At 38.4% G+C, this 24,317-nt stretch overlaps 1 protein-coding gene across 1 annotated transcript; it reads right to left on the bottom strand.

Annotated features, from left to right (window-relative positions):
• Positions 1 to 9,708: 9,708 nt before the first annotated feature.
• LOC104098386 (acyl-coenzyme A thioesterase 2, chloroplastic-like) lies at positions 9,709 to 22,643 on the bottom strand. The gene is made up of 5 exons (XM_009605105.4): positions 21,903 to 22,643; positions 21,450 to 21,627; positions 17,423 to 17,892; positions 11,882 to 12,010; positions 9,709 to 10,160 (listed from the first exon to the last, which is right to left on the bottom strand). The coding sequence occupies exons 1-5, from the start codon at positions 22,392 to 22,394 to the stop codon at positions 10,023 to 10,025; spliced, it is 1,407 nt and encodes a 468-aa protein (XP_009603400.1). The 5' UTR covers positions 22,395 to 22,643; the 3' UTR covers positions 9,709 to 10,022.
• Positions 22,644 to 24,317: the final 1,674 nt, after the last annotated feature.

A 24,317-nucleotide genomic window follows, 5' to 3' on the forward strand; every position in this document is an offset into this window, starting at 1 on the left:
TAAATATGAGGTGTGGTACCTCGGTATGATTCTTTTGTGCATTCTATGTTGGAAAGGCTGGTTAGTTTAAACTGTTATTGTTTTGCTTTCCTTACCTCATTCCATTCTCATTTTGATTGTAGTTGGTTACTTGTTGTCTTTATCACATGTACACTCTTTGTCGTCATTTGTTTCTTTTATTTTCATTGTGAGCCTTGTATTGATAAGTTGCTTTATTGTCACCTATTGACTTTATTTCCCCGTTGTTGGATAATATTAATATTTTGCACAGGTTTCTATTTTTATTAGGTGTCTTGACCTGACCTCGTCACTATCCTTCCGAGGTTAGGCTTGATACATATTGGGTACCATTGTAGTGTACTCATGCTATGCTTCTGCACATTTTTGTGCAGACCCAGGTACTTCTACTCTTTCCAGATGCCAGTGAATTGACCCAGATATTTCGAAGACTTCAAGGTATACCTTCCTGACGCTCGCAGGCCTCGGAGTCAGCTTCTGTTATTGCCTTTACTACTGTTTGTCTTCATAGCAAACAGTGTTGTACTTAGACATTTCTAGAGTATTTCTTTTGAGCTTATGACTCAGTTCCACCGATTTTAAAGATTATGTACATGTTGATCCGTATTGGTTTATTGGGATAATTATCAATTTAATTTTATATCTTATGCGTGTTAGGATTATTTAGTCTTAGAGACAAGGTGCCATCACGACTACCTAAAGTGGGATTTTTGGGTCGTGATAAGTTGGTATCTTGGCTCTAGGTTCATAGGTTCTACAAGTCATAAGCAAGTTTAGTAGAGTCTTGTGGATCGGTACATATACATATGTACTTATCTTCGAGAGGCTACGGAAATATTAGGAAAATTCCACTTCTTGATTCCTTATCGTGCAGATTTGTTGATTTCAAAATATGAGCCTTTGTCTTTCTATTATCTCATAGATGGTGAGGACACGCACTGCTGGATCAGATGATCAGACACTCGCATCCCCTCCTAGAGCCGTGAGTGACCGGGGCCAAGGTAGAGGCTGAGAAGGGGCACGTGCTGCAGCTAGAGCACCTGCCCGAGCAACGACTGAGGATCCACCAGTAGCTCCGATTAAGGGACAAGCACCTGAGATACCTGCTGCTACCCCTAGACTCCAGGAGACCCTAGCACACTTCTTGAGCATATTCGGTACTTTAGCTCATGCGGGATTGATCCCCGTTGCACCAACTACATCTCAGGCTGGGGGAGGAGCTTAGACTCCTACTGCTCATACTAAAGAGCGGCGGGTCCATGTTGATCAGGTTCTGGGAGTTACGCTAGCGTAGCCCGTTATTCTAGTTCAGCCTGAGGTCAGGCCAGAGGCATCGAAAGAGGAGTAGAGGAGACTTGAGAGGTTCAAGAAGTATGACCCTCCTACTTTCAGTGGCATAGTTATTGAGGATGCACAGGGTTTTCTAGACAAGTGCCACCATATTCTCTGCACCATGGGCATTGTGGAGGTGAACGGAGTCGCCTTTAATACATTTCAGCTGTCAGGAGCAGCATATGTGTAGTGGAAGGCTTATGAGGAGGGTAGGCCAGTTAATGCAGTGCCACTCACTTGGGCTTAGGTTTCAGATATGTTTTTGAGGGAGTTTGTTCCCCAAACCCTCCGGGATGCATGGCGCACAGAGTTCGAGCAGCTGCGTCAGGGAACTATGACAGTGTCAGAGTATGCCATCAGATTTAGTGAGTTGTCCCGACATGCACCTGCCTTGGTTTCTACAGTCAGAGAATCAGTCTGCAGATTCATCGAGGGGCTCAATTATGGTCTTAGATTCATCATGGTTCGGGAGTTGGAGATGGATACTTTGTTTCAGCAGGTTGTAGAGATCGCTTGGAGGATTGAGCGTATGCAGGCCAGGAGAGGGAGGATAGGGAGGCCAAAAGGCCTCAATATTCTAGAGGATTTAGTGGTACTCGCACTGCAGTTTCAGTTCGTCGTGGCAGAGGTTATGTGAGTCGACTAGTTCATTCAGCACTTCTAGCTACTAGCAGTGTTCCAGCCATTCCGAGGTCTCAGATTGCCCATTATGAACAGCCACTTTCTAGTGCACCTCCTACACGGGGTGCCTTCAGCGGTCAATCTAGCCGACCAGGTTAGGTTCAATTTCAGCAGCCACGCCCGCCAAGAGGTTGCTTCGAGTGTGGAGATACCAGGCATATGGTGAGGGACTGTCCCAAGCTTAGGAGGGGTGAACCTCCATAGGCTCTACAGGCTCCACAAATTCTACAGGGTCCACAGGGTTCATAGGCTGTAGTTGTTGTTCCAGTTGCCGCTCTACCTGCACCGCCAACTAAGGGTGGAGGTCAGGCGGGTTGAGGTTGCCCTAGAGGGGGAGGTCAGGTCTGTTTCTATGCTTTTCCTGGTAGGACGAAGGCGTTCGCATCAGATGATGTCATCACAGGTATTGTTCTGATATGTCATAGGGATGCATCAGCTTTATTTGATCCGAGTTCCACTTATTTGTATGTGTCATCTTACTTTGCTCCATATTTGGATATATCTCGTGCTTCTTTGAGTGCTCGTGTATATATGTCCACGTCTGTGGGAGATTTTGTTATTGTAGATCGTGTTTATCGGTCGTGTTTAGTCACCATCGGGGGTTATGAGACCATAGTTGGCCTTCTACTACTCATTATGGTGGACTTTGACGTGATATTAGGCATGGATTGGTCGTCTCCCTATCACACTATGCTGGACTATCACACCAAGAGCGTGACATTGGCTATGCTAGGGTTACCGCGGTTGGAGTGGAGAGGTACATTGGATTACATCCCTAGCCGAGTGGTGTCCTTTCTAAAGGCACAATGATTGGTTGAGAAGTGGTGTGAAGCATATCTAGCCTTTGTGAGAGATGTTAGTGCTGATACTCCTACCGTTGAGTCAGCTTCGGTAGTGAAAGATTTCCCGGATGTGTTTCCAACAGACCTACCGAGCTTGCCACTGGATAGGGATGTCGATTTTGGTGTTGACCTGGTGCTAGGCACTCAGCCCATTTCTATTCCACCATATCATATGGCACCATTGGAGTTGAAGGAATTAAAGGAACAACTTCAGGAGTTGCTTAATAAGGGTTTCATCCGACCTAGTGTCTCGCCTTGGGTGCTCCAATTCTATTTGTGAAGAAGAAAGACGACTCTATGAGGATGTTTATTGATTACAAGTAGATGAACAAAGTTAATGTCTAGAACAAGTACCCACTACCGCATATTTATGATCTGTTCGACCAGCTTCAGGGTTCCCGGGTATTCTCGAAGATTGACTTGAGGTTAGGGTATCATTAGCTGAAGATTCGAGATTTAGACATTCCATCAGGACTCACTTGGTCACTATGAATTTTTGGTGATGTCATTTGGGCTAACCAACGACCTGGAAAGCTTTATGCACTTGATGAACAAAGTATTCCAGCCATATCTTGATTCTTTCGTCATCGTGTTCATTGACGAAATATTGGTATATTCTCGCATCCAGGAGGATTATGACCAGCACTTGAGGATCATGCTCCAGACCTTGAGGGAGAAGAAGCTATATGCTAAATTATCCAAGTGTGACTTTTGGCTTGATTCGGTGGCATTTTTGGGTCATGTGGTGTCTAGTAATGGGATTTTGGTGGATCTGAAGAAGGTGGAGGCAGTTCAGATATGGCCTAAATCATCTTCTGCTACTGAGATCCGGAGTTTTCTAGGCTTGGCTGGTTATTATAGCCATTTTGTATGGGGAGTTTCATCCATCGCAGCTCCTTTGACTAGATTGACTCAGAAGGGTGCTCCATTCAGGTGGTCCGACGAGTGTGAGGAGAGCTTTCAGAAGCTCAAGACTGCCTTGACCACAACTCCAATACTAATTTTGCCTTCGGCATCGGGTTCATATACAGTTTTTTGTGATGCTTCGCGGATTGGCATTGGATGTGTATTGATGCAGGAGGGTAGAGTGATTGCTTGTGCTTCGCATCAATTGAAACCCCAGGAGAAGAACTACACCATTCATGATTTGAGGCATTATCTCTACGGCATGTCTTGTAAGGTATTCACAGACCATCGGAGTCCACAACACTTGTTTAAGCAGAAGGATCTGAACTTGAGGCAACAGAGGTGGTTAAGGCAACAGAGGTGGTTAGAGCTATTAAAGGACTATGCTATCACCATTCTTTATCATCCGGGGAAGGCCAATGTGGTGGATGATGCCTTGAGTAGGAAGGTTGAGAGCATGGGGATTCTTGCTTATATTCCGGTTTGAGAGCGACCGTTAGCATTGGATGTTCATGCTTTGGCCAATCCGTTCGTGAGGTTGGATGTTTCGGAGCCTAATCGAGTTCTTTCTTGTGTGGTTTCTCGGTCTTCTTTGTATGAGTGCATCCAGGTGCGTCAGTATGATAAACCTCATTTTTTGTCCTTAAGGGCACGGTGATGCCAATGAGGTTTCTATTGAAGATGATGGGTTGTTAAGGATGCATGGCCGGATTTGTGTGCTTAATGTGGATGGGTTGCGTGAGTTGATTCTTGAGGAGGCCAAACGTTTGTGGTATTCCATATATCCTGGTACAACGAAGATGTACCAGAATTTGAAGCATCACTACTGGTGGAGAAGAATTAAGAAAGATATAGTGAAGTATGTGGCTCAGTATTTGAACTGTCAATAGGTGAAGTACGAGCATTAGAGACTGGGCGGTTTGCTTCAGAGACTTGATATTCTGGAGTGGAAGTGGGAGCGTATCACCATGGATTTTGTTGTTGGACTTCCATGGACCATGAAGAAATTTGATGCATTGTGGATTATTGTGGATAGGCTGACCAATTCTGCACACTTCATTCCGGTTGTCACTACCTACTCTTCAGAGCATCTCGCCCAGATCTAAGTTCGTGAAATTATTCGTCTTCATCGTATGCCAGTATCTATTATCTCTAATCGAAGCACGTAGTTCGCATGACATTTCTAGAGAGTTGTGCAGTATGAGTTAGGCACACAGGTCGAGCTAAGCACGTAATTTCATCCCTAGATGGACGGCAGTACGAGGGTACCATTCAGATCTTGGAGGATATGCTACGTGCATGTGTTACAGATTTCGAGGGTTCATGGGATCAGCTCCTACCGCTCGCAGAGTTCGCCTACAATAATAGCTACCAATTGAGTATTCAGATGGCTCCTTATAAGGCCTTATATGGTAGGTAGTGTCGTTCTCCAGCTGGTTGGTTTGATCTGGGGGAGGCTAGGTTGTTGGGCACTAATTTGGTACTGGATGTCCTAGAAAAAGTCAAGTTGATTTAGGATCGGCTTCGTACAGCATAATCCAGGCAGAAGAGTTATGCTGATCGGAGGGCTCGTGATGTAGAATTTATGGTGGGAGAGGGGGTTTTGATAAGAGTTTCACCCATGAAGGGTGTGATGAGGTTCGGGAAGAAGGTCAAGTTGAGCCCTAGGTATATTGGTCCTTTTGAGATCCTTGAGAGAGTTGGTGAGGTGGCCGACAGACTTGCATTGCCACCCATCTTATCGGGAGTTCACCCGGTGTTCCATGTTTCCATGCTCTGGAAGTATTATGGAGATCCGTCACATGTGTTAGATTTCAGCTCTGTCTAATTCGGCAAGGATTTGACTTACGTTGAGGAGCTAGTGGCTATTTTGGACACACAGGACCGGAAGTTGAGGTCAAAGAACAATGATTCAGTGAAGGTTCAATGAAGAGGTCAACCGATCGAGGAGGAGACCTGGGAGACCGATCACGACATGCAGAGTTGTTATCCTCACTTTTTTAGCACTTCAGGTATGTCTCTATGCACGTTCGAGGACAAATATTTATTTTAAGAAGGGGAGAATATGATGACCCAACCGGTCATTTTGTGTATTTGAGCTCCATTTCCCCTTTTGAAGCTTCTTGAATGTGTATTTGTGGTTTTATGATTTGTGGGGATGGTTAGTTTTATTTCGGGGAAGTTTTAGAATGATTTGGACCCAGGTTCTTGATTTAGAAGCTGAAGTTGAAAATGTTGACTGAAGTTTATCTTTTGTGGAAACGACCACGAAACAGTGTTTTGATGGATTTGATAGGTTTATATCGTGATTTTGGACATGGACGTATGCCCGGAATTAAATTCAAAGGTTCCTAGGTTGATTTGACTTTTTTTGCCGAAAGCTGGTAATTTGAGGTTTAGAAGTATCCTTAAGTTTGACCATAGGTTGACTTTGTGGCTATCGGGTCTGGATTTTGGTTTGGGACTTGAATGGGTCTTTTTTTCTATTTGGAACTTGTCTGTAAAATTTGGTGTAATTCAGAGTTGGTTTAATAGCATTCGGACGCTTGATTGCAATTCTACTGATGCTTGAGTTTTCTTTTGAATTTCATGCGTTTTGGTGTGCGATTTGTGGTATCGGATGTTATTTTGGTATTTTGACCGTGCGAGCGAGTTTGTATGATATTTTTAGACTTGTGTGGATGTTTGGTGTGAAGGCCCGAGGGCTCGGGTGAGTTTCGGACGTATTTCGGATTGGATTGAACTCATTTTTGGTTGTTGGTGTGCTGGTGCTACAGTTATCGCAATTGCGAGCACCAGCATCGCAATTGCGAAGTAGACAATAGGGGGGCAGGTATCACATTTGTGATGCCTTACGCGCAATTGCGAAGCAAGGCCTGGGCTGGGTAGGTTCGCATTTGCGACCAATTGGTCGCATTTGCGAGGGGGTCAGACTTCGCAAATGTGAAGTCAGTGTTGCATTTGCGACATTCCTCTAAGTTGTCAAGCTACGCATTTGCGAGTCCTTTTTCGCATTTGCGAGGATTCGCAATTGCGACTTCTGCGCCTAAACAAAAGGGTTGGGAAGATGGGATTTAGTCTCATTTTTCATATTGTAGAACCCTAGACTCGGTAGGAGGCGAATGTGAGGAGGCATTTTCACCTACAACTATTGGGTAAGTGATTTTCAATTATATTACATAATTATATAAGAAATTTAACATTAAATTCTGGAGAATATAAGAAAAATTTTGGGAAAATTTTTTATATTTTGAAAAATAAAAATTTGGGATTTGAGAGTCGAATTGGACTCGGATTTGAAAACAAACGCATATATGGACTTATGGGGTTATGGGTAGCCGACATCTATCCTTGGAATCGGGTTTTCACCGGGCGGGCCCGGGGGTTAGACTTTTGAGGAATTGTGTAAATATCATAGCTTTATTAATTATAATTAATTTCTCTTGCATTGTTTGATGATATTAAGTCATTTTTGGTTAGATTTGAGCCGTGCGGAGGCAAAATTTAAGGGAAAAGCCATTTTTGAGTGTTGATTTTGCCTAGTTGAGATAAGTATCTTGCCTAACTTTGTGGGGGGGAGAGGGGGGAGGGGAACTACCCCTTAGTATTAGGTTGATTGTACTATTTGAAATATGTAAAAGACGTGTACATGAGGTGATGAGTGAGTGCACGAGCTTATATGTGAAAATTGACCGATTTTAACTCTTAGGTTACTTATAAGCATATAATTGAAGTTATTATTATTTGTTCTATCTTTCGTTGTCAAGTTTATCCTTACATGTTTTAAATAAAATTGTTAGTACGTGTTCTAGTTTTCATTGTCAAGGTTACTCTTATACGCATTTATTAGTAGTAGTTGTTACATGCTATTCTTTTCATTGTTGAGTTATTCTCATGCATTTAGTCGTTATTGTTATTTCATGCTACTTCTTTCAATGTTAAGCTTATGTTATGCATTAGAATTTGAAGTTGCTATTTCATGGAAATACCTTCATTGTTGAGTTATTGAAGTGATAGTTGTTGAGAGCTATTAATACATTTGTGGTTGAAATTGTTGGTTATTAAATACCTTTCCTTGCTGAGTTATTTTTCATTCATTTTATTATTATTGAGATTCTTGTACATATTGTGGTTGAGCCGTGGGCTATGTGTTGTGGTGACATTGATATTGTTGATTTTGGCAATGTTGTAGCATATGGGTACATGTGGTGTGAGTTGACTATTGTGTTGTGATATTGATGCGCATACGGTGGTAAAAGGGTGGGTATTGATGTGCATGTGACGAGATAAGTTAGAATTTATATGCGTGTTGCTAGTAAGGGAATTACTTGAAGCCACGCGATGAGATAAGGGAGCTAAAACATGTGTAGCTATTTCAAAAAAAATAGTTTTAAAATAAATGCAAGGCGTACGCGGCGATATAAGGAAGATTTTGATTATGACTTGTGAAATATGAATATGAGGTGTGGTACCTCGGTATGATATTTTTGTACATTCTATGTTGGAAAGGCTTGTTGGTTTGAACTGTTATTGTTTTGCTTTCCTTACCTCATTCCATTCTCATTTTGATTGTAGTTGGTTACTTGTTGTCTTTATCACATGTACACTCTTTGTTGTCATTTATTGCTTTTATTTTCGTTGTTAGCCTTGTGTTGATAAATTGCTTTATTGTCACTTATTGCCTTTATTTCCCTGTTGTTGGATTATATTAATATTTTGCACATGTTTTTATGTCGAGTAGGTATCTTGACCAGATCTCGTCACTACTCTTCCAAGATTAGGCTTGATACTTACCGGGTACCGTTGTGGTGTACTTATGCTACGCTTCTGCATATTTTTGTATAGATCCAAGTACTTCTGCTCGTGCCGGATGCTAGTGAGTTGACCCGGATATTTCGGAGACTTCAAGGTATACTTGTTTGATGCTCGCAGGCCTCGGAGTCAGCTTCTGTTATTGCCTTTACTACTGTTTATCTTCATACCAAACAGTGTTATACTTAGAGATTTCTAGAGTATTTCTTTAGAGCTTATGACTCAGTTCCACCGGTTTTTGGAATTATGTACCTGTTGATCCGTATTGGTTTATTATGATAATTATCAGTTTAATTTTATATCTTATTCGTTAATTCTGTTAAGTTCTCGATGCGTGTTAGGCTTACCTAGTCTTAGAGACTCGGTGCCGTCATGACTACCTAAGGTGGAATTTTGGGGTCGTGACATGTTGTTTGCTGAATTTTTATGGCCATATTGAATGATTAGTGCAAGAGCAGGTGTTTGAATTATGTACATGTTGGATACTATATCAGAAGGCTTGAGTTATTAAAGTTTAGCCAGTGATTAGATGATATTTCAAAACATATCATTTGTCATACCCGAATTGTGTAATCTTATCGTTGAGACGTATAATTTATTCAAGTATTCCAGATTAATGCCCAGAATTCTAAATGTGATAGACTGTAGTTTTACAGATGTCATGCCATAGAGTGTAAACCTTCACTTTACTTTGACAAAAGGGATTACTTGAAAATACAATGATGATTTTACTCCTCCGGAGGACGTGTAGACGTGAGGTAAGTTCTGCTGCATGAAAAATGAATCCAGGTTCTTCTCCCAAAAATAAGTATACTTCTCAGAGAGAACTTCTCAATATGATGCCTCTATCCTTCCTCCCCTGAGTTTTTCATGGTAAGTTAGAACCATACAAAAGTTTTTGTATGCTTACTCTTGACGGGTTGCTTTGCTTGAAGATGCACATTTTCTATATTCTATGGGTATTGCATCAATATACCTGATTGTAATCGCTACTTATGGTTGACTGTAAATTCTTTTTATGTCCTCTTTTGCATATGTTGTACCATCCTACCATTTTGCATGCTGTATCGAAAAGCCTACTAGTCCAATTTCTTATCTATAGATGGAACGCTTAGAAGAAAAAAAACAAGCAGAATGCTTAATATGTTGGGCCTGTGCAATAGCACGGGCAATCTTCATCTAGTACATTTCTAAGAGCCTTGTTAATACGAAAGCAAAAGGATGGCTTTCTAAGCTCTCTGTACCTGCAATCTAACTGGTTATTGACAAAGCATTTTAAAAAATAAATAGCTTTTGTGGTTGCTTTAAATAACTGGAGGCATCTTTGCTGTGCTTCTAGTTTGGAACTCAAAATCAAGTAGTGTCCTCAGACATTGTCTTGCTTTTCCTCAGAATCTATCTGCCAAATGATGCTATTCAAGAACTAAAACTTCATGACTTTTCAGCATCCATACGTTCAATCACACGCCGTGCTTCTTCCTCTGTACCAGGGACGACATTCCTAATCCGCTTACCATTTTTCAGTGAATCTTGTTGGACAGTGAAAGTGAAATAGAAATTGTTTGAAACCTGAAAAAGAAAAGCATCACTACTCCAAGTGTTTGAGCAATATACTGAATGGAAGTTTCTGCAGTAGATATGCACTTTTCTTAGTTTATAAAGAATGGAAACATGGAGAATAAGACGACAAATCAACACAGAACCACTCACTTGACCTTGAAATGCGCCCTTTTCTAGCATCCTATCTGTCTTTAGCAAGTGTATTTGGCATGCCGGAAGTCATTACCAAGAAAATGTTTTCCATAAAGAAGTCATTTTCTCATACTAGGTCAAAAGAAAATGCTTTCCAAAGAAATTATTTTCCATTAAAAGGGGAAAACTGACTTCCCTCGCTTAAGGGCGGACGTCATTTTTCTTATAACTAAATTGACTTATAAAATCATATTATTTGCTCCAACTAACACCTAAACATTACTATTAATCTTTAAGTTTCAGAATTTTCATCAAAACACTCTCTGATTTGCTACTTCATAAAAAAACTCTCTCCAATCTGCAAATATTATTACTAACCTTTTATATATATTGTTTTCGAGAAATATTTCTATCCACTAACCAAACACCGGAATATTTTCTAAGAAAGTATTTTTCATGGAAAATAACTTTTGCCATACCAAACACACTTTAGTGTTAATTCTTTTTGATAACCGAGAAATCCTCAAGGACCAATTGGGTCACGTTTTGAAAATCATTGGATACCAAGCTCTCCCCTTTATCCTTCTCCACTCAAATACCGGGCTTTTGTTTGTGGCGAAGTTTGAACTCATGACATGCACCTAACCCACACATTAAGCTCTAGGCTCTTACCACTAAGCTAAAGCCATGAAGGCCCACAGTTTAGTGTTGATTTGGTTGTTACCATTTAATCAATAATTAAGATGTTAAGAAAATAGACCTCGAGTCTAACTGTACCCAAAAGCTAGTTCATGAGGTGAGAATTGTCCAAAACTATATGAGACAAAGTCCATTCCCTTAACATGTGAGATACTCCAACATCTCCTAATTCCAATTGGAGTATACATAACATAACATGGGTGTCCAACACCGGGAAACACAGCAATAAGAATCAGACTAGCTCTAATATCATATTAAGAAAATGGACCTTGGGCTCATATCAACCTCAAATGCTAGCTTTTGAGGTGAGGATTGTCCAATACCATATAAGAAGACCAACGCATTTCCTCAACCAATGTGGGACACTCTAACAAAGAAAATACATGTTTCTCCCAAACATATTTAATACATCGGTTAAACACTTCTTCTAATCATATAACCAAAAAACAAACTTAAGGCATTAGCAGACAAGATTAGCTAAACGCCTAAACCTTTAAGTTGATAGACTGAAAAACAATAGACCAAAATTTCCTCACAAGTGAGTCAAAAGGGAGGTTTCATTTGGTTTTTGATGGAATAAATACCAGATCCGTCTTGTCAGAAAGTAGAAGAGTTAATAAGACCAGATTTACTCATCAAAAATAAGACTAGATTTGCTAACAACAAGAATTGATGGATAAACACGAAATGTCGTACGCAATGATGACTATTTTGAAGGAATACTCAATGATGAGAACAAGCATTTTCTCACGTAAGAACTAGTTACATGCATGAAAAAAGTTGATAGTTCAAATAAACTACAAAATAAAGATTAATAAACTTTAGATGATCCACATAAGGCACTATTATCAATAATATCAATACAGCGATATGTTATTCTATAGAGTGCCAATGCTCACCTCACTAGAACGCAACTCCGGCCGCATAACATGAGCTATCACTTCTACATTAATCAGAGGCCTACCCAAATTCTCTAGTTCTGTGTACAAAACACATGATTTGAGGCGGAGAAAATTTCCCACATCGACCTGCATCAGCAGATTAAGAGTTAAATCTCATCAACATAATTATACTCAAGTGCAGAAACTTAGCATGAAACATATTCCATTGAGGGTTTGCTATAATGAATGGTCTGTAATAAAAAACACACCATCCCATTGCTTTTCCTTAATTTTGATGGATCTTTGGGTAGTTATTCAAGTCTGAATATTACCAATAAAGGTGAGGCGATCACAGCTAGGCTGCAAGCAAACAGCCACATACACACTAGAGATTGTAAAAGATTGGTCAGAACCCTACTGAATGCCTTCTTTACTTCCACTTCAAAGTGGCTGTTAACACAATTAAACTACTTCTAAAATGGTCTATTAGTTGTAGCAGAAACTTTAGCACATCTAAATATAGTACTTTCTCAAGCATCTAACCAAGAAAAAAAGAAATCCTCAATGTTGGAGATTCACTTATTTAAATATAAAAGCTACAGTTTGATATCACAAGGAATATCATGTATTCTAGGTACATCAAAATTTTTACAATTTTATTTAATCTCTTCAGACATTACATCTCAGTAGCAGTGCAGAGTTAACTGAATTGATAGATGCTCAATCCCATAAAGCATTAAACCTTTTGTGTCTCCAAAAAATCAGAGGGTGCCGCTACTTCACAGCTCGACATATGCATCAACTCGAATTACCAATTCCCAGAGGATGATGCTAGGTGTTCACTCGGTTAATAGGATCACGTGGTATACCATTGGGAGTTCTTTAAAATTTACAGTACAACACAGGGTATTGCACCCACATAGCCACCTTTTTCAATTTTCACCGGCATAGCCAACATTATTTTGCAACAGTGTTTATACATCTTTATATATTATTATACAATATTATATACTTATTTTAAAACAATATATAACCTTGTATAAACATGTATAATAGCGTATTAGAGGTGTTTATACACTGTTATACATTATTATACAGTGTTGATACAAATTGCTACATATTGTTTGAAGAAAAAGTTGGAGTTCTGTCAAGAACATAAAAATAAAAAATAATTCACTAAATGACTTCAAATATTATATAGACTAAAACTAAATATTTTGTAGTACTGCAATTTCTAGTTCCTCTTTGCCAACCATGATTCTATTACTGTCAAGAAAAGGAATGAATGATGCAATTGCAAAATTCTTTTTCTTTCTCTCATGGTTACCCTACGGTTTGACCACTTACATTATCTTATAACAGTGATCACCTTGAATCAAACTACTTAATTATCCTTAAAAAAAACTTTCTCATTGAATGAATGGATAGGTTTGACCACTAACATTATCTTTATAATCAAATGGTTTTTCTAAAAAAAAAAAGTCAATTAAATTGTCGTCTATCGTTATTCATCAGCCATAAAAAACCGAACATTTTACCTTGTTTTCTCAAAAGATACTCATTAAAAGGGTAAGAAATGAGGTTAGAAGAAAATCAATGGACTATTTCCAGTTCACTTGTATTTAAACCCAAGGAACAAACAACAACAACAACAACAACAACCCAGTATAATCCCACTAGTGGGGTTTAGGGAGGGTAGTGTGTACGCAGACCTTACCCCTACCCTGGGGTAGAGAGGCTGTTTCCGATAGACCATCGGCTCCCTTCCTCCAAGAACTCCCCACCTTGCTCTTGGGGTGACTCGAACTCACAACCTCTTGGTTGGAAGTGGAGGGTGCTCACCACTAGAAGTAAATAGATGTGCTTCCCTCTCTCATTTTGCACCCTACTTCCATTAAGGGGTTGAAGAAGCAAGGAAAAAGAAGGTTATTACATCTTGATGGGAAACCTCAGCCAATTTGTGAAAGAAAATTCAACCCCACTGTACCTTAAAGTTCTGTTACATAAAAGATAAGATACCTAACATAACCTTACTTTGTACTAATAGGCGTGTGACGACCCGATAGATTGTTTTGAGTACTAGCCTTAATTTCAGTGCTCCGAGACCTCCCATAGCTTCATTTGATGTTTTTATTGATTTGCGTGCGGGGTCCGTGTCGTTTTCCGAAAAACTTTTACGTAAAATTTTGAAGAAAATGAGATTTTTGATTTAAAATGAGGCTAGAGTTGACCACGGTCAATATTTTTGGTTAACGACCTCGGATCGGTATTTTGACGATTCCGGTAGGTTCCCGTTTTTTTACTTGTACGAACGTTTGGTTGGCTCCGGGGTGTCCCGAGCGCATTTCCGCGTATTATGTGAAAAATTGTGAAAATTGAGTTTTCAAGTTGAAATCTTGAGTTTTGATGATCGATTCTTGTTTTTTGATGTTATTTTGATGATTTGTAGCGAGCAAGTTTGCAGGATATTATTACAACTGTGTGCATGTTCGGTTTGGAGCCCGAGGGGCTAGGGTGAGTTTTGGAGGTGTTACAGACGATTTTGGGACTGCCGATGTTCAGCAGTTGCTGGTGCAAGCCTGCAGATCTCGCATTTGCGAGGTCAGGCTCGCATTTGCGAGCATCGCTTTTGCGGCCAAATGATCACATTTGCGAAAGGCACTGGGATCGGGGAACTTCACATTTGCGAAGGAACCGCATTTGCGAAGGCTGGGAAATCGCAAATGCAGCTGGAGTCTCGCATTTGCGACTCTGACAACCTTGGGGGCAGCTTCGCAAATGCGAAAGTTTTGCCGCATTTGTGACTTTTGTGCATCGGATGCACAGACCGCTTTTGCGATCAGTGTCTCGCATTTGCGGGTATCGCAATTGCGAAAAAGAGTTCGCAATTGCGGCGTCTGTAGCTGGGTAAAAGAGGGAAAAATCGGGACTTAGCTCATTTTACACCATTTCTCAACCCTAAACACTCTAGAGGCGATTTTTGAAGAACTTTTTCTCTCCAAATTCATTGGTAAGCATCTCTAACTAGTTTTTAATCAATTTCAATTACTTTTCATGAATTTTTAACATCAAAACGAATTTCATAGTATAAATTAGGGATTTTGGATAGAATTTAGGAATTTTGTAAAATTGAGAGTTAGCCCTCAAATTGAGGTCGGATTTCGAAACAAATCACATAACCAAGCTCGAGGGTGAATGGGTAATCGGGTTTTGGTCTGAATCTCGAATTTCGACCAACCGGGCCCGGGGTTGACTTTTTTTAAAATGATCAAAATTAAACCTTTTTCATTCGTAGGTGGTTTCTAAAGCTTGTTTTGAATTGTTTGATTGATAATTGGCTAGATTAGGTTGGTTTGGAGGCTTGTTCGAAAGGAAAAGCCATGATTAATTGTGATTTTGTTGTGGAAAGAGATTTTGATGTTGGTACCAGCGGAGTCCCGAGAGGTACTTAGCAGCTACCAGTTAGTGATTCGAGGTAGAGCTGCATTCCGTTCGCAGACCCTGGAGTCATTTTCCTATTTCTTGCATTGTTTCCTTTTATTTCGGATAGTAATGTATTTCTTTCAAACCTTGTATTTAGCTTGGATCTAGACGCTCATGTACTTGTGACACCAAAATCTTGGGATGGTTTATGTTATGTCTTTGATCAGTTATTAGATAGCTACTGCTTTTGTTTTTATATTATCCGTTTATGTTGGCTTGCCTGGCATTCGGTGTTAGGCGCCATCATGGCCCCACGGTTGGGATTTCGAGTCGTGACAAAGTGTGAGAGTGCATACTGACTTTTCCTTTTTAAAATAAAAAACTACTAATGCCAAGATCTTGAAAAAAAATAGATACATGCACTTAAAAGTTTTTGGGTGTAAAACTTGGAGGAAGAGAATGAAATTTGTGCAAAAGAATAATCTATGTTCACTTCTTAAGAAGTACTGCCAAGATGCAAGAAAAAGAAAACACTACAAAATGACGAGAGAGGAGGTAGTCAACGGTTTTAAAAGGAGAAGGGAAATGGGGGCTGCTAATGAGGGTTTTTCAAAATATATACAAAAGGGTGCAAACCGAGTAAGGATTACAAATATGGGCATGTTTTGGTTATAAGATTGGACCAGATGATCCAGAGTGTAAAAATTCCTATATTATTTGTGATTCAAATTTACTTTCACACACAATATGCATCAATGATTTAACTCTGTTTCCAAATTTCAAGAGAATATTGCCGGATATTCACTTGCTTAGTGGGGATCACGTTGTATCCTATTTGTAATCCCTTAAATACCTTACGAGACCCAGTATGTGGGATCATAAAGCATCTAACTTCCACATACAAGCCAAATATCAGATCCTGAATCCTGATTATAGGAACTTCACAATGCCTTCATCGTTTCATGTAACATCTTTTTATAAATATCTTCTCATGAAAAATTAACTACATTCTCGACATACTATCAGTACAAGGAACATAACCCCCTCCCCCCCCCCCCCCCTCCCACACCCACACACACAAAAAAAAAAAAGATTAAACTATTGCAAGGTAAAATGTTTAGTCAAAAATATTGTAAGTAGTTGTGTAGAATTAGTTCGGCATTACTAGATGTAATGGAAGTAAATTAATGGTGAAACTTATTGGCTTTTGCAGGTATAAGATGGAGGTGTGAGACTATATTTAACTTTTGTAGTTCTGCAAAGAAGAATGACTAAGAAAGGTGTAGAACTCACATACTATGCCTATAACAAAATATGACTATAGTCAAGCCGACTAGGTAGATGTTGTATTGGGGATGAAAGATTTGACAATTTCTACAGAAACATAAAACACTCATAGTTTAGACGACCATATAGCCGACCGAAACTAATTCGGATAATGTAGATGTAAACTATTCTTTCGTGGCTTTATGTATTGGGTTGAAAATGACAGTTTTCGGTACAAGATTACTTTAATAAACATTATATACTACTCACTCTTGTAGAGGGATTTGGATACGAAGGTCAAACTAATTAATTTCCGGTGTAAGAATTTGGAAAAAAGATTTTCAAGTTTTTTGAAATAAAATTTGCATATTTGGAGATTACATCAAAAGTATTATAAGTCATGATAATTAGTCATTTAAAATAATAACCATAAAATTTTGAATAGTTCAAAATAATTACAATATTGTGGTCAAAGAAGACCCTGTTTAACTCTCCAAATAGTAATAATGCCACATAAAAATGGAACGGAGGTAGTATTCAATTTGATTGACTTAGAAATCATACATAAGGAAAAGGTGGACCTTCAGAGGAGAAAGAATGAACAGTCTACAAACTTTTGGTACCATTAGAATGAAACAGAAATTGAATCACTAGAACTTTGTTGGGAATGTACTGTTTGAAGTATTTAGAATCAAAATCATTGTTTTAATCTATCCTACGCTCAACCTTTTAATTTAGATCCAAGAAAAATTAAATGTAAGGAATAGTGTGACGATAATTTTTTTGAGATGGTAACATATAGTGTGACGATATTTTTTTGAGATTGAATAATAGGGTGACTATATGCTAAAAGGTAATAGCTAAACTTACAGGTTTCAAGAAATCAACATGATCAACTTCCACAAAGCAAGGTGCACTGCCTGCAAATGCATAAGCTGTTGCATAAGCCAGCTCAAAAGCTCTCCGCATCAAGAATCCTCCAAAAATTCGGCCATGGATGTTTCGTTGCTGTGGCTGGCAAATCAAAGAGTTCTGAAGACACGTATCCATTATTAAAATGCTGTCTCTATATGCCAAAGCAGGCATATCACAAAAGATTCGGCCCTCAGCCAGCAACTCGTTTAGCCCTTTCACTTCCTCACCCTGAATTTCCTTCTTTTGTTCCCCTTTTTTAATCTTTCTCATTTTGTTTCTTTCTTCTGCTTCTTCCCAGAGAAGCTTTTCTTTTTCAGTTTCAGGCGAAATCTGATTAATTGGAGCTGATTTTCCAGTCTTAGAGTCTCGGGCCACAAAAGTGAAGTTTGCAGTTAGAGCTAATGACTGTGAGGTACTGGATGCTTCTGCAAGAAAATGCTCCATGTCATAGGAGACGATAACCACCAAATATAGAGGCAATACATAGAAAGCTATCAAAACTCGGTCCTTTGCAAAACCAGAAGTTTACCCAGAAAATACTCTGAGAAACCTAGCCTTTCCAAGAAATATCTTCTATCACTATCAAATAATTTTTTTGTTTAATTTTCAAAAATCATAAGGCATGTAAGCCTGCAATACTGTAATTCACTACTGCATTTTCCAGCAGAAATGGAATACTGAAACAAATTCCTTCTTATTTATGAATACCACAGAGCTTTTAAAAGTGAAAGATACAAACAAGGATAAGCCTCGTGGTGTTTTAAGCGAAAAGCGAGTTGCACACTTTCCGAAGTGAAGGGTACAATTTATGGAAAATATAAAAAGAAAAAAAATATATGACTTAAGTACTTATAGCATAAAACTGCTACAATACTTGCTAAATTTCAGCTTCTAGAATACAATAATGAAAATAGTAATCCAACATCAGTAAATTGTAATTTCGACAACGCCACTGCAAGATAACGTCAATCTCAATATTAGCTTTCAATTTTCTTCCAATCAATTCAAAAAATAATTGTTGGCATCATCAGTTTTTTATTTAATTCTTTAATAACTCTACTAAGAGAGTAGATTTGAGAAGAGGGCGAAAAAAGCCTGAAAACAGAAAAAGAGGAAGAAGATTACTAGCTTACTAGGAGAAGAAGAGAGGGTGATTGCTCTAGATGAAAAATGAAGAAAGAAGCAAATGGCTTTTAATAGTAATGTGATATCAATTAAAACGATAAACAATGACACAAAAGTTAGTACTCCCTCCGTTTCAATTTGTGAGAATGTATGGGAGAAAAATCTATTTTTTTTAATAACGCTACAATGAGCCCTATATATAATAGATATTCTACTCCTACTACATATGGGACTATGACATATTCTACTCCTACTACATATAGGAGTAGGACTATTTACACATAACTATCTAACACTCCCTCTCAAGCCGGTGCACACAAATCATATGTACCGAGCTTGTTACATATGTAACTAATACGAGGACCAGTGAGGGACTTGGTAAAAATATCTGCAAGCTGATCACTCGACATACAAGGCCACTAGACTCCCCCTGAGCAACAAAACCAAGTGGTTGCTGATAAACAAAAGTTGGCCAAAAGGTCGCCGGAAAAATTAGAAAATAGTGAGACTAAGCCGAATTCCACACTACAAAATAGGTTCTACAACACCACCAGAAAACATAAACTTTTCTGGAAATTACTATTCACACCGGGAAATCACTGTTCATGCCGGAAAAAATAAAAGTTGTCAGAATTTGATGTAATTTATATGGGTAGGCTCAGAATCACTAGACGAGTAAGTTGTCCTAAGAAGTTTTTTCAAAAAGTGGCCGGAATGGCTCACGCGCCGGAAAAGTTACTGTAGCTCGCTGGAACCCTAGTTCTGGCGGTGCGTGGAGGCGTGTGACTTTCTGCCGGAGCAATTGACTGGGGTTTTGTCACCTGACTTTTCCGAACAAGATGGTAGTGTTGGTTTTTGCACAACACTTACCGATGAGGAGATAACGCAAATCAATCTTGAGTCATCAACCGGAAAGACGCACGGTGACTGACTTTTCTGTTCAGATGGGACTGGAATTTCTGGGGTTTGGTCGCACAAGGGTTTCAGATCTGATGACTGAAGCTCTGATACCATGTGAGAATGCACGGGAGAAAAATCTATTTTTTTTAACAACGATACAATGAGCCATATATATAATACATATTCTACTCCTACTACATATGGGAGTAGGACATATTCTACTCCTACTACATATAGGACTACGACTATTTACACATAACTATCTAACACAATTTATGTGACGTAGTTTGACTAGGCAAAAAGAGGAAGACTTTGAAACTTGTGGTTTCAAAAGCTTAAAGGGTAAAAGTTTTTGTGAGGCTTTCAATTTGTGCGGCTTCAAAAGCTTCTCATTAAGGGTAAAATTAGCAAAATGAAAAGTTTAAAGTTAAATTATTTTCAAATATATAATTGTGTTATTCTTATTGGAATGGACTAATAAAGAAAGTGTGTCACATAAATTGAAACGGAGGGAGTACTTACAAGTTACAAGTAAAAAGCATTTTCTTCCACAGGAAAAATTCCACAGGGACGGCCAGTCATGTATGAATTGGTTTACGAAATTGACACTAAAATTACAGTTGATTAAAAACAGCTCAAAAATTTAAGATAACTGTTCACGACCTGAGACCCTGACACTTATGCTTCACTTTTAAAATGCAGTATTCTTAAATGCACCCAAACATCCAGGACACAAGTGATATGGCAAGCATATGAACCCAATGCAACATATAAAAGAAAAGAAGGAGCAGAATTCAATCTCATATTCAAGAACAATAAGTATCTCCTCTGTGTTCTCTAGTGAATCTATATCACTTGCATTCAGGCTTGGCCTTGTTTCTGGAGTTTGTTAATTACAACCCTTCCTGAACTGGCCATGTAGCTCAACAAAATCAACCAACTAGTACCAGTTCATCTTCCATTGTCCCTTTAAGAATTTATTTCTGATTCATGAGTTTTCTTTACAAAAAAGCTGATAACGAGAAGAGCGAAACCATCTTTGTCACCATAATATTACAAGTGGTTTTGCAAATGTGTCTCAGCACCCTTTTCACATAGCGTTAACGTTTCCAAAGGAGGTCTTCGCTAAAGTTTTACGATATGACATCCTTAATGGATCAGCCTTAAATAAGCACTAGGATAGTGTTAACATAAGTAGAAGAAAGAGAACTGAAGGGCATCAAGTAGTTTACAAAGAAACTGATACATGGGGAACTCCCTTTACTGTGGCTAATATGAAAATCCTGAAAATGATTCAACCCAGCCTAATGTATCTAAATTGACTTCACCCGATGTTTGCACTTGCAGTGTCGAAAAGTATCAAGTTATGTGGGGCTTTAAGAGGAAACACAATTAAAGCAATTGATTTAGTGAAGAGAGATGCATAAGAAGAAAAAACAATAATGGAAGAAACAATTGTACGAATAGATAAATTGAAAATATTACAATTAGGGAAACTTATGAGGTAGAAGACATGTCAATCAAGGTCAAAATCATCTTAAATTTCTGATTCAGATGCAAAGATAAAATTTTAAATATTTCAAATTTATTTACTAGTTTATACTTATGAATTTAATAATGATTTAATGATAAAACCCGCATACAAGGTGTATATAGAAAATCTAGTACCCAATTGCTGGAAGCAAGCTGATGCGTTGCTAAGCTCTATGTCGATATGACAAATATTCATATATTTGCAGTTTGAAAATCTCAACTCTAATTGGTGGTATTACCCTTGCATTAGCAAAGCATTAACCTATAACCACTTAGGAAAGAGATAGTATAGCACTAAATCATTATTAATAATTAACATGAAAGTAGATATGTCATTTCCTTATGACTCTGCATGAAAGCAGGAACAATTTTCCACGAAAATCACAATTTCTGAACTAAGAGAACTATGACTTTGGGAATATACCCGGTGAAGATTGCATCACTTCCAATTGAATCTCCATAGATGACCGACCAACCCATGTAACAGCGCCCTCTATTGTAAGATTAGTATCAATAAGAATAGGTTTTTTCAGAAGCATCTTGTCCACAGAAGCTGTAACTAGTATCAAGGGCCTAGTAGTACCATCATTACTGGAACAGTGCTGGATTGAAAAGAGAGAAAGAGAATATGAGGACAATACTTCATAAGAGAGGAAATTCTTTGGTTCAGAAGTACATGACTAGCACAGCAAAATTCTAATAATAAGAACAATCTTGTGTGATCATAACTGACAAACCAAACACAAACATGGTCAAGTCTTAAGTACCCTGATATCATGATCCTGATAGCATTCAAGTCGAGACGTTTTAACTATAAAGATAATGGGAGCTCAGCTCTAACAGATATGCAATAAGCAGATGGTCAAAGCCAGAGTACCTTGAAGGATATAGTTCCAGCCAAAGCATCAAGGTCTTCAAGCAACTTTCCCATCCTAATCTCATTCCAGGGGTTCCTATATTGCTCTCTCAGCACATAATCAGAAGAGAATTTGTAAAGAACACTAGTCCTACTCTTAGATGGGGTCTTAGCAATCAAATCAGTTGCAGTTGGTGGAGAAGGATCAACTGGGGCACTTGAAAGTCTCTCAAAGATACTTGATCTTGCTTCCCACAATGCATTTGTCACAGGTGAATGGTACATACCTGGCCACAAACTGATTGGCTTTCTAATTGAACAACCTGCATCAATGGTTGCCACATCTGGGACTGGATCACTATTTTGTCCAACTGAAAATATCCTAGTCTGAGACACCATTTCATCACAAAATGCAAAAAAGGGTTTTTCATAATTGGCTAAGCCAAGCAAGAAATTTGAGAATTTGGGACACCTTTTGGTAAAAAAATGCAATCTTGATGATGGCCTCCCCATTTTTTTATGGAGATGAAATTACACCAATAGAATAAACTTTGAGGCAAGATTTTGGGTTTTTCCTGATAGATACGATGGGTAGAAGAAGTGGCAAGAAAGTAGTGTTCTTGTAGGTTTCATTTGAGAAAGTTGTAGCTCTCAACTGGAAAGAATAGAGGCCGTGATATTGTTAAATAAAGATTCTTTGAACACCAAATGAGTTGTACTCTGTTGAATTTCCTTCGGCATCAATATTGCTAATCCTTAATTATCTACCCATTTAATGTTGGACACGATGATTATCCTCCAAACTCATCCCTTCAAATTTATGATACCGAATTTTCTTGTTTGGATCATCTTGTTAAATATAGGAGCAAAATGATCCCTTATCTTTATCTTTAGATTCCAAATAGTCCTTATTCTTTTATATTGGCACTAATAGTCCTCTTTCTTAGCAAAAGTGGTGCACTTTTGATAAACCCCACCGGTTTCTGTCACTCACTAACGGTAGCACCACTAAAACTGTAAAAGAATTTTTCCTCATGGTTTAATAGGCCTGATCTTGTACCTTCTCTCCATTCATCAAGGCAATTCTGCCGTTCAATACTTCAAAAACAACAATATATCAGGTGTGACCCTACAAGTAGCGTCCGGAGAGAGTGAGGTGTAGCACACCTTACACCTTTCCCCTATTTTTGTAGAGTAAAAAAGTTATTCCCAATAAACCCTCGACTCAAAAAAAAGTATTTTTTTAAACAGGTTTAAAAAATATAAAAGTAAAAAAATAATGATGTAAATATTGTAGAATAGAAAAGTAATGACAACAAATAGTAAAGTTAACCAAAGTAAAAGAAATATTAGTAGCCATACGGAGTAGCTAAGGTGCTCTAAACTAGAATCATGTTCCCCCACATAAAAGAGAGGAATCGCTCAACTACCTAATAAACCTTCTACCCTATTTGCTCATTACTTACTAACCTTCTACCCTAATCCTCGACCTTCATGCTCTCATATCTTAGTCCTCGGTGAGCTGAAGATATGTCATGTCCTGTCTAATTACTTCTCCCAAATTCTTCTTTAGTCTACATCTACCTCTTTTTAGACCTATCATTGTCAATATCTCACACCTCCTAAGTGGGACCTTCATGCTCTCATATCTTAGTCCTCGGTAAGCTGAAGATATGTCATGTCCTATCTAATTACTTCTCTCAAATTCTTCTTTGGTCTACATCTACCTCTTTTTAGACCTATCATTGTCAATATCTCACACCTCCTAAGTGGGGCATCTGTGCTCCTCCTCTTCACATACCCGAACTATCTCAGCCTCACTTTCTATATTTTATCCACCACGAAGGCCACTCCTATCTTGCCACATATATCTTCATTCCTAATCTTGTCTCTCTTAGTATGCTCACACATCCATCTAAGCATCCTTATTTCTGTTACTTTCATTTACTTTCATCTTCTAAGGGCCTACTTTGGTAAATAATATATTTTTGTTCGTTATACTATCAACCCATTTAAAGCCTTACAATTAATAAAGTGGCTACAATTGTCCCTATTTTTAATGCTTGTCTACCCCAGCAATTAAAACGCCACGTGAAAATAACTGACCCAAAACTCCTTTAAAATAACCAGTGACCCGTAACCTATTTGGTCCGTCAACTAAATACCATAGAACCCCATTTAAATTAGAAAGAGGGTTATTTTCTCTATTTGATAGTATTAGTTTAAACTTTAATTCTTTACTTATACTATTATCTGATATATGTGTTGTATTGGAAGTGAAAATGATGTATAGTTTTTTTGTCATTACTCTTAGAGTTTCTGTTTGCACCTTTATAGTTTAGTGTTTGCATGTGCATTTTTTCAAATATAGTGGGTCTCTGTTGTTTATTACATTACAAGGTTGGTTTGGTTAGGGTTTATTTTTTGTATTGTTAT

This window comes from Nicotiana tomentosiformis, chromosome 6 (assembly GCF_000390325.3).
Source record: "Nicotiana tomentosiformis chromosome 6, ASM39032v3, whole genome shotgun sequence".
In the NCBI taxonomy this organism is placed as follows: Eukaryota; Viridiplantae; Streptophyta; class Magnoliopsida; order Solanales; family Solanaceae; genus Nicotiana; species Nicotiana tomentosiformis.

Bases quoted from the DNA above. Each gene is read 5' to 3' on its own strand.
- LOC104098386 (XM_009605105.4), bottom strand. From the start codon at position 22,394: ATGGGGAGGCCATCATCAAGATTGCATTTTTTTACCAAAAGGTGTCCC. The intron at 17,893-21,449 runs GTATATTCCCAA...ATTTTCTTGCAG, and splicing joins AGTGATGCAATCTTCACCGG to AAGCATCCAGTACCTCACAG. The intron at 10,161-11,881 runs GTGAGCATTGGC...TTTCTTTTTCAG, and splicing joins CGGAGTTGCGTTCTAGTGAG to GTTTCAAACAATTTCTATTT.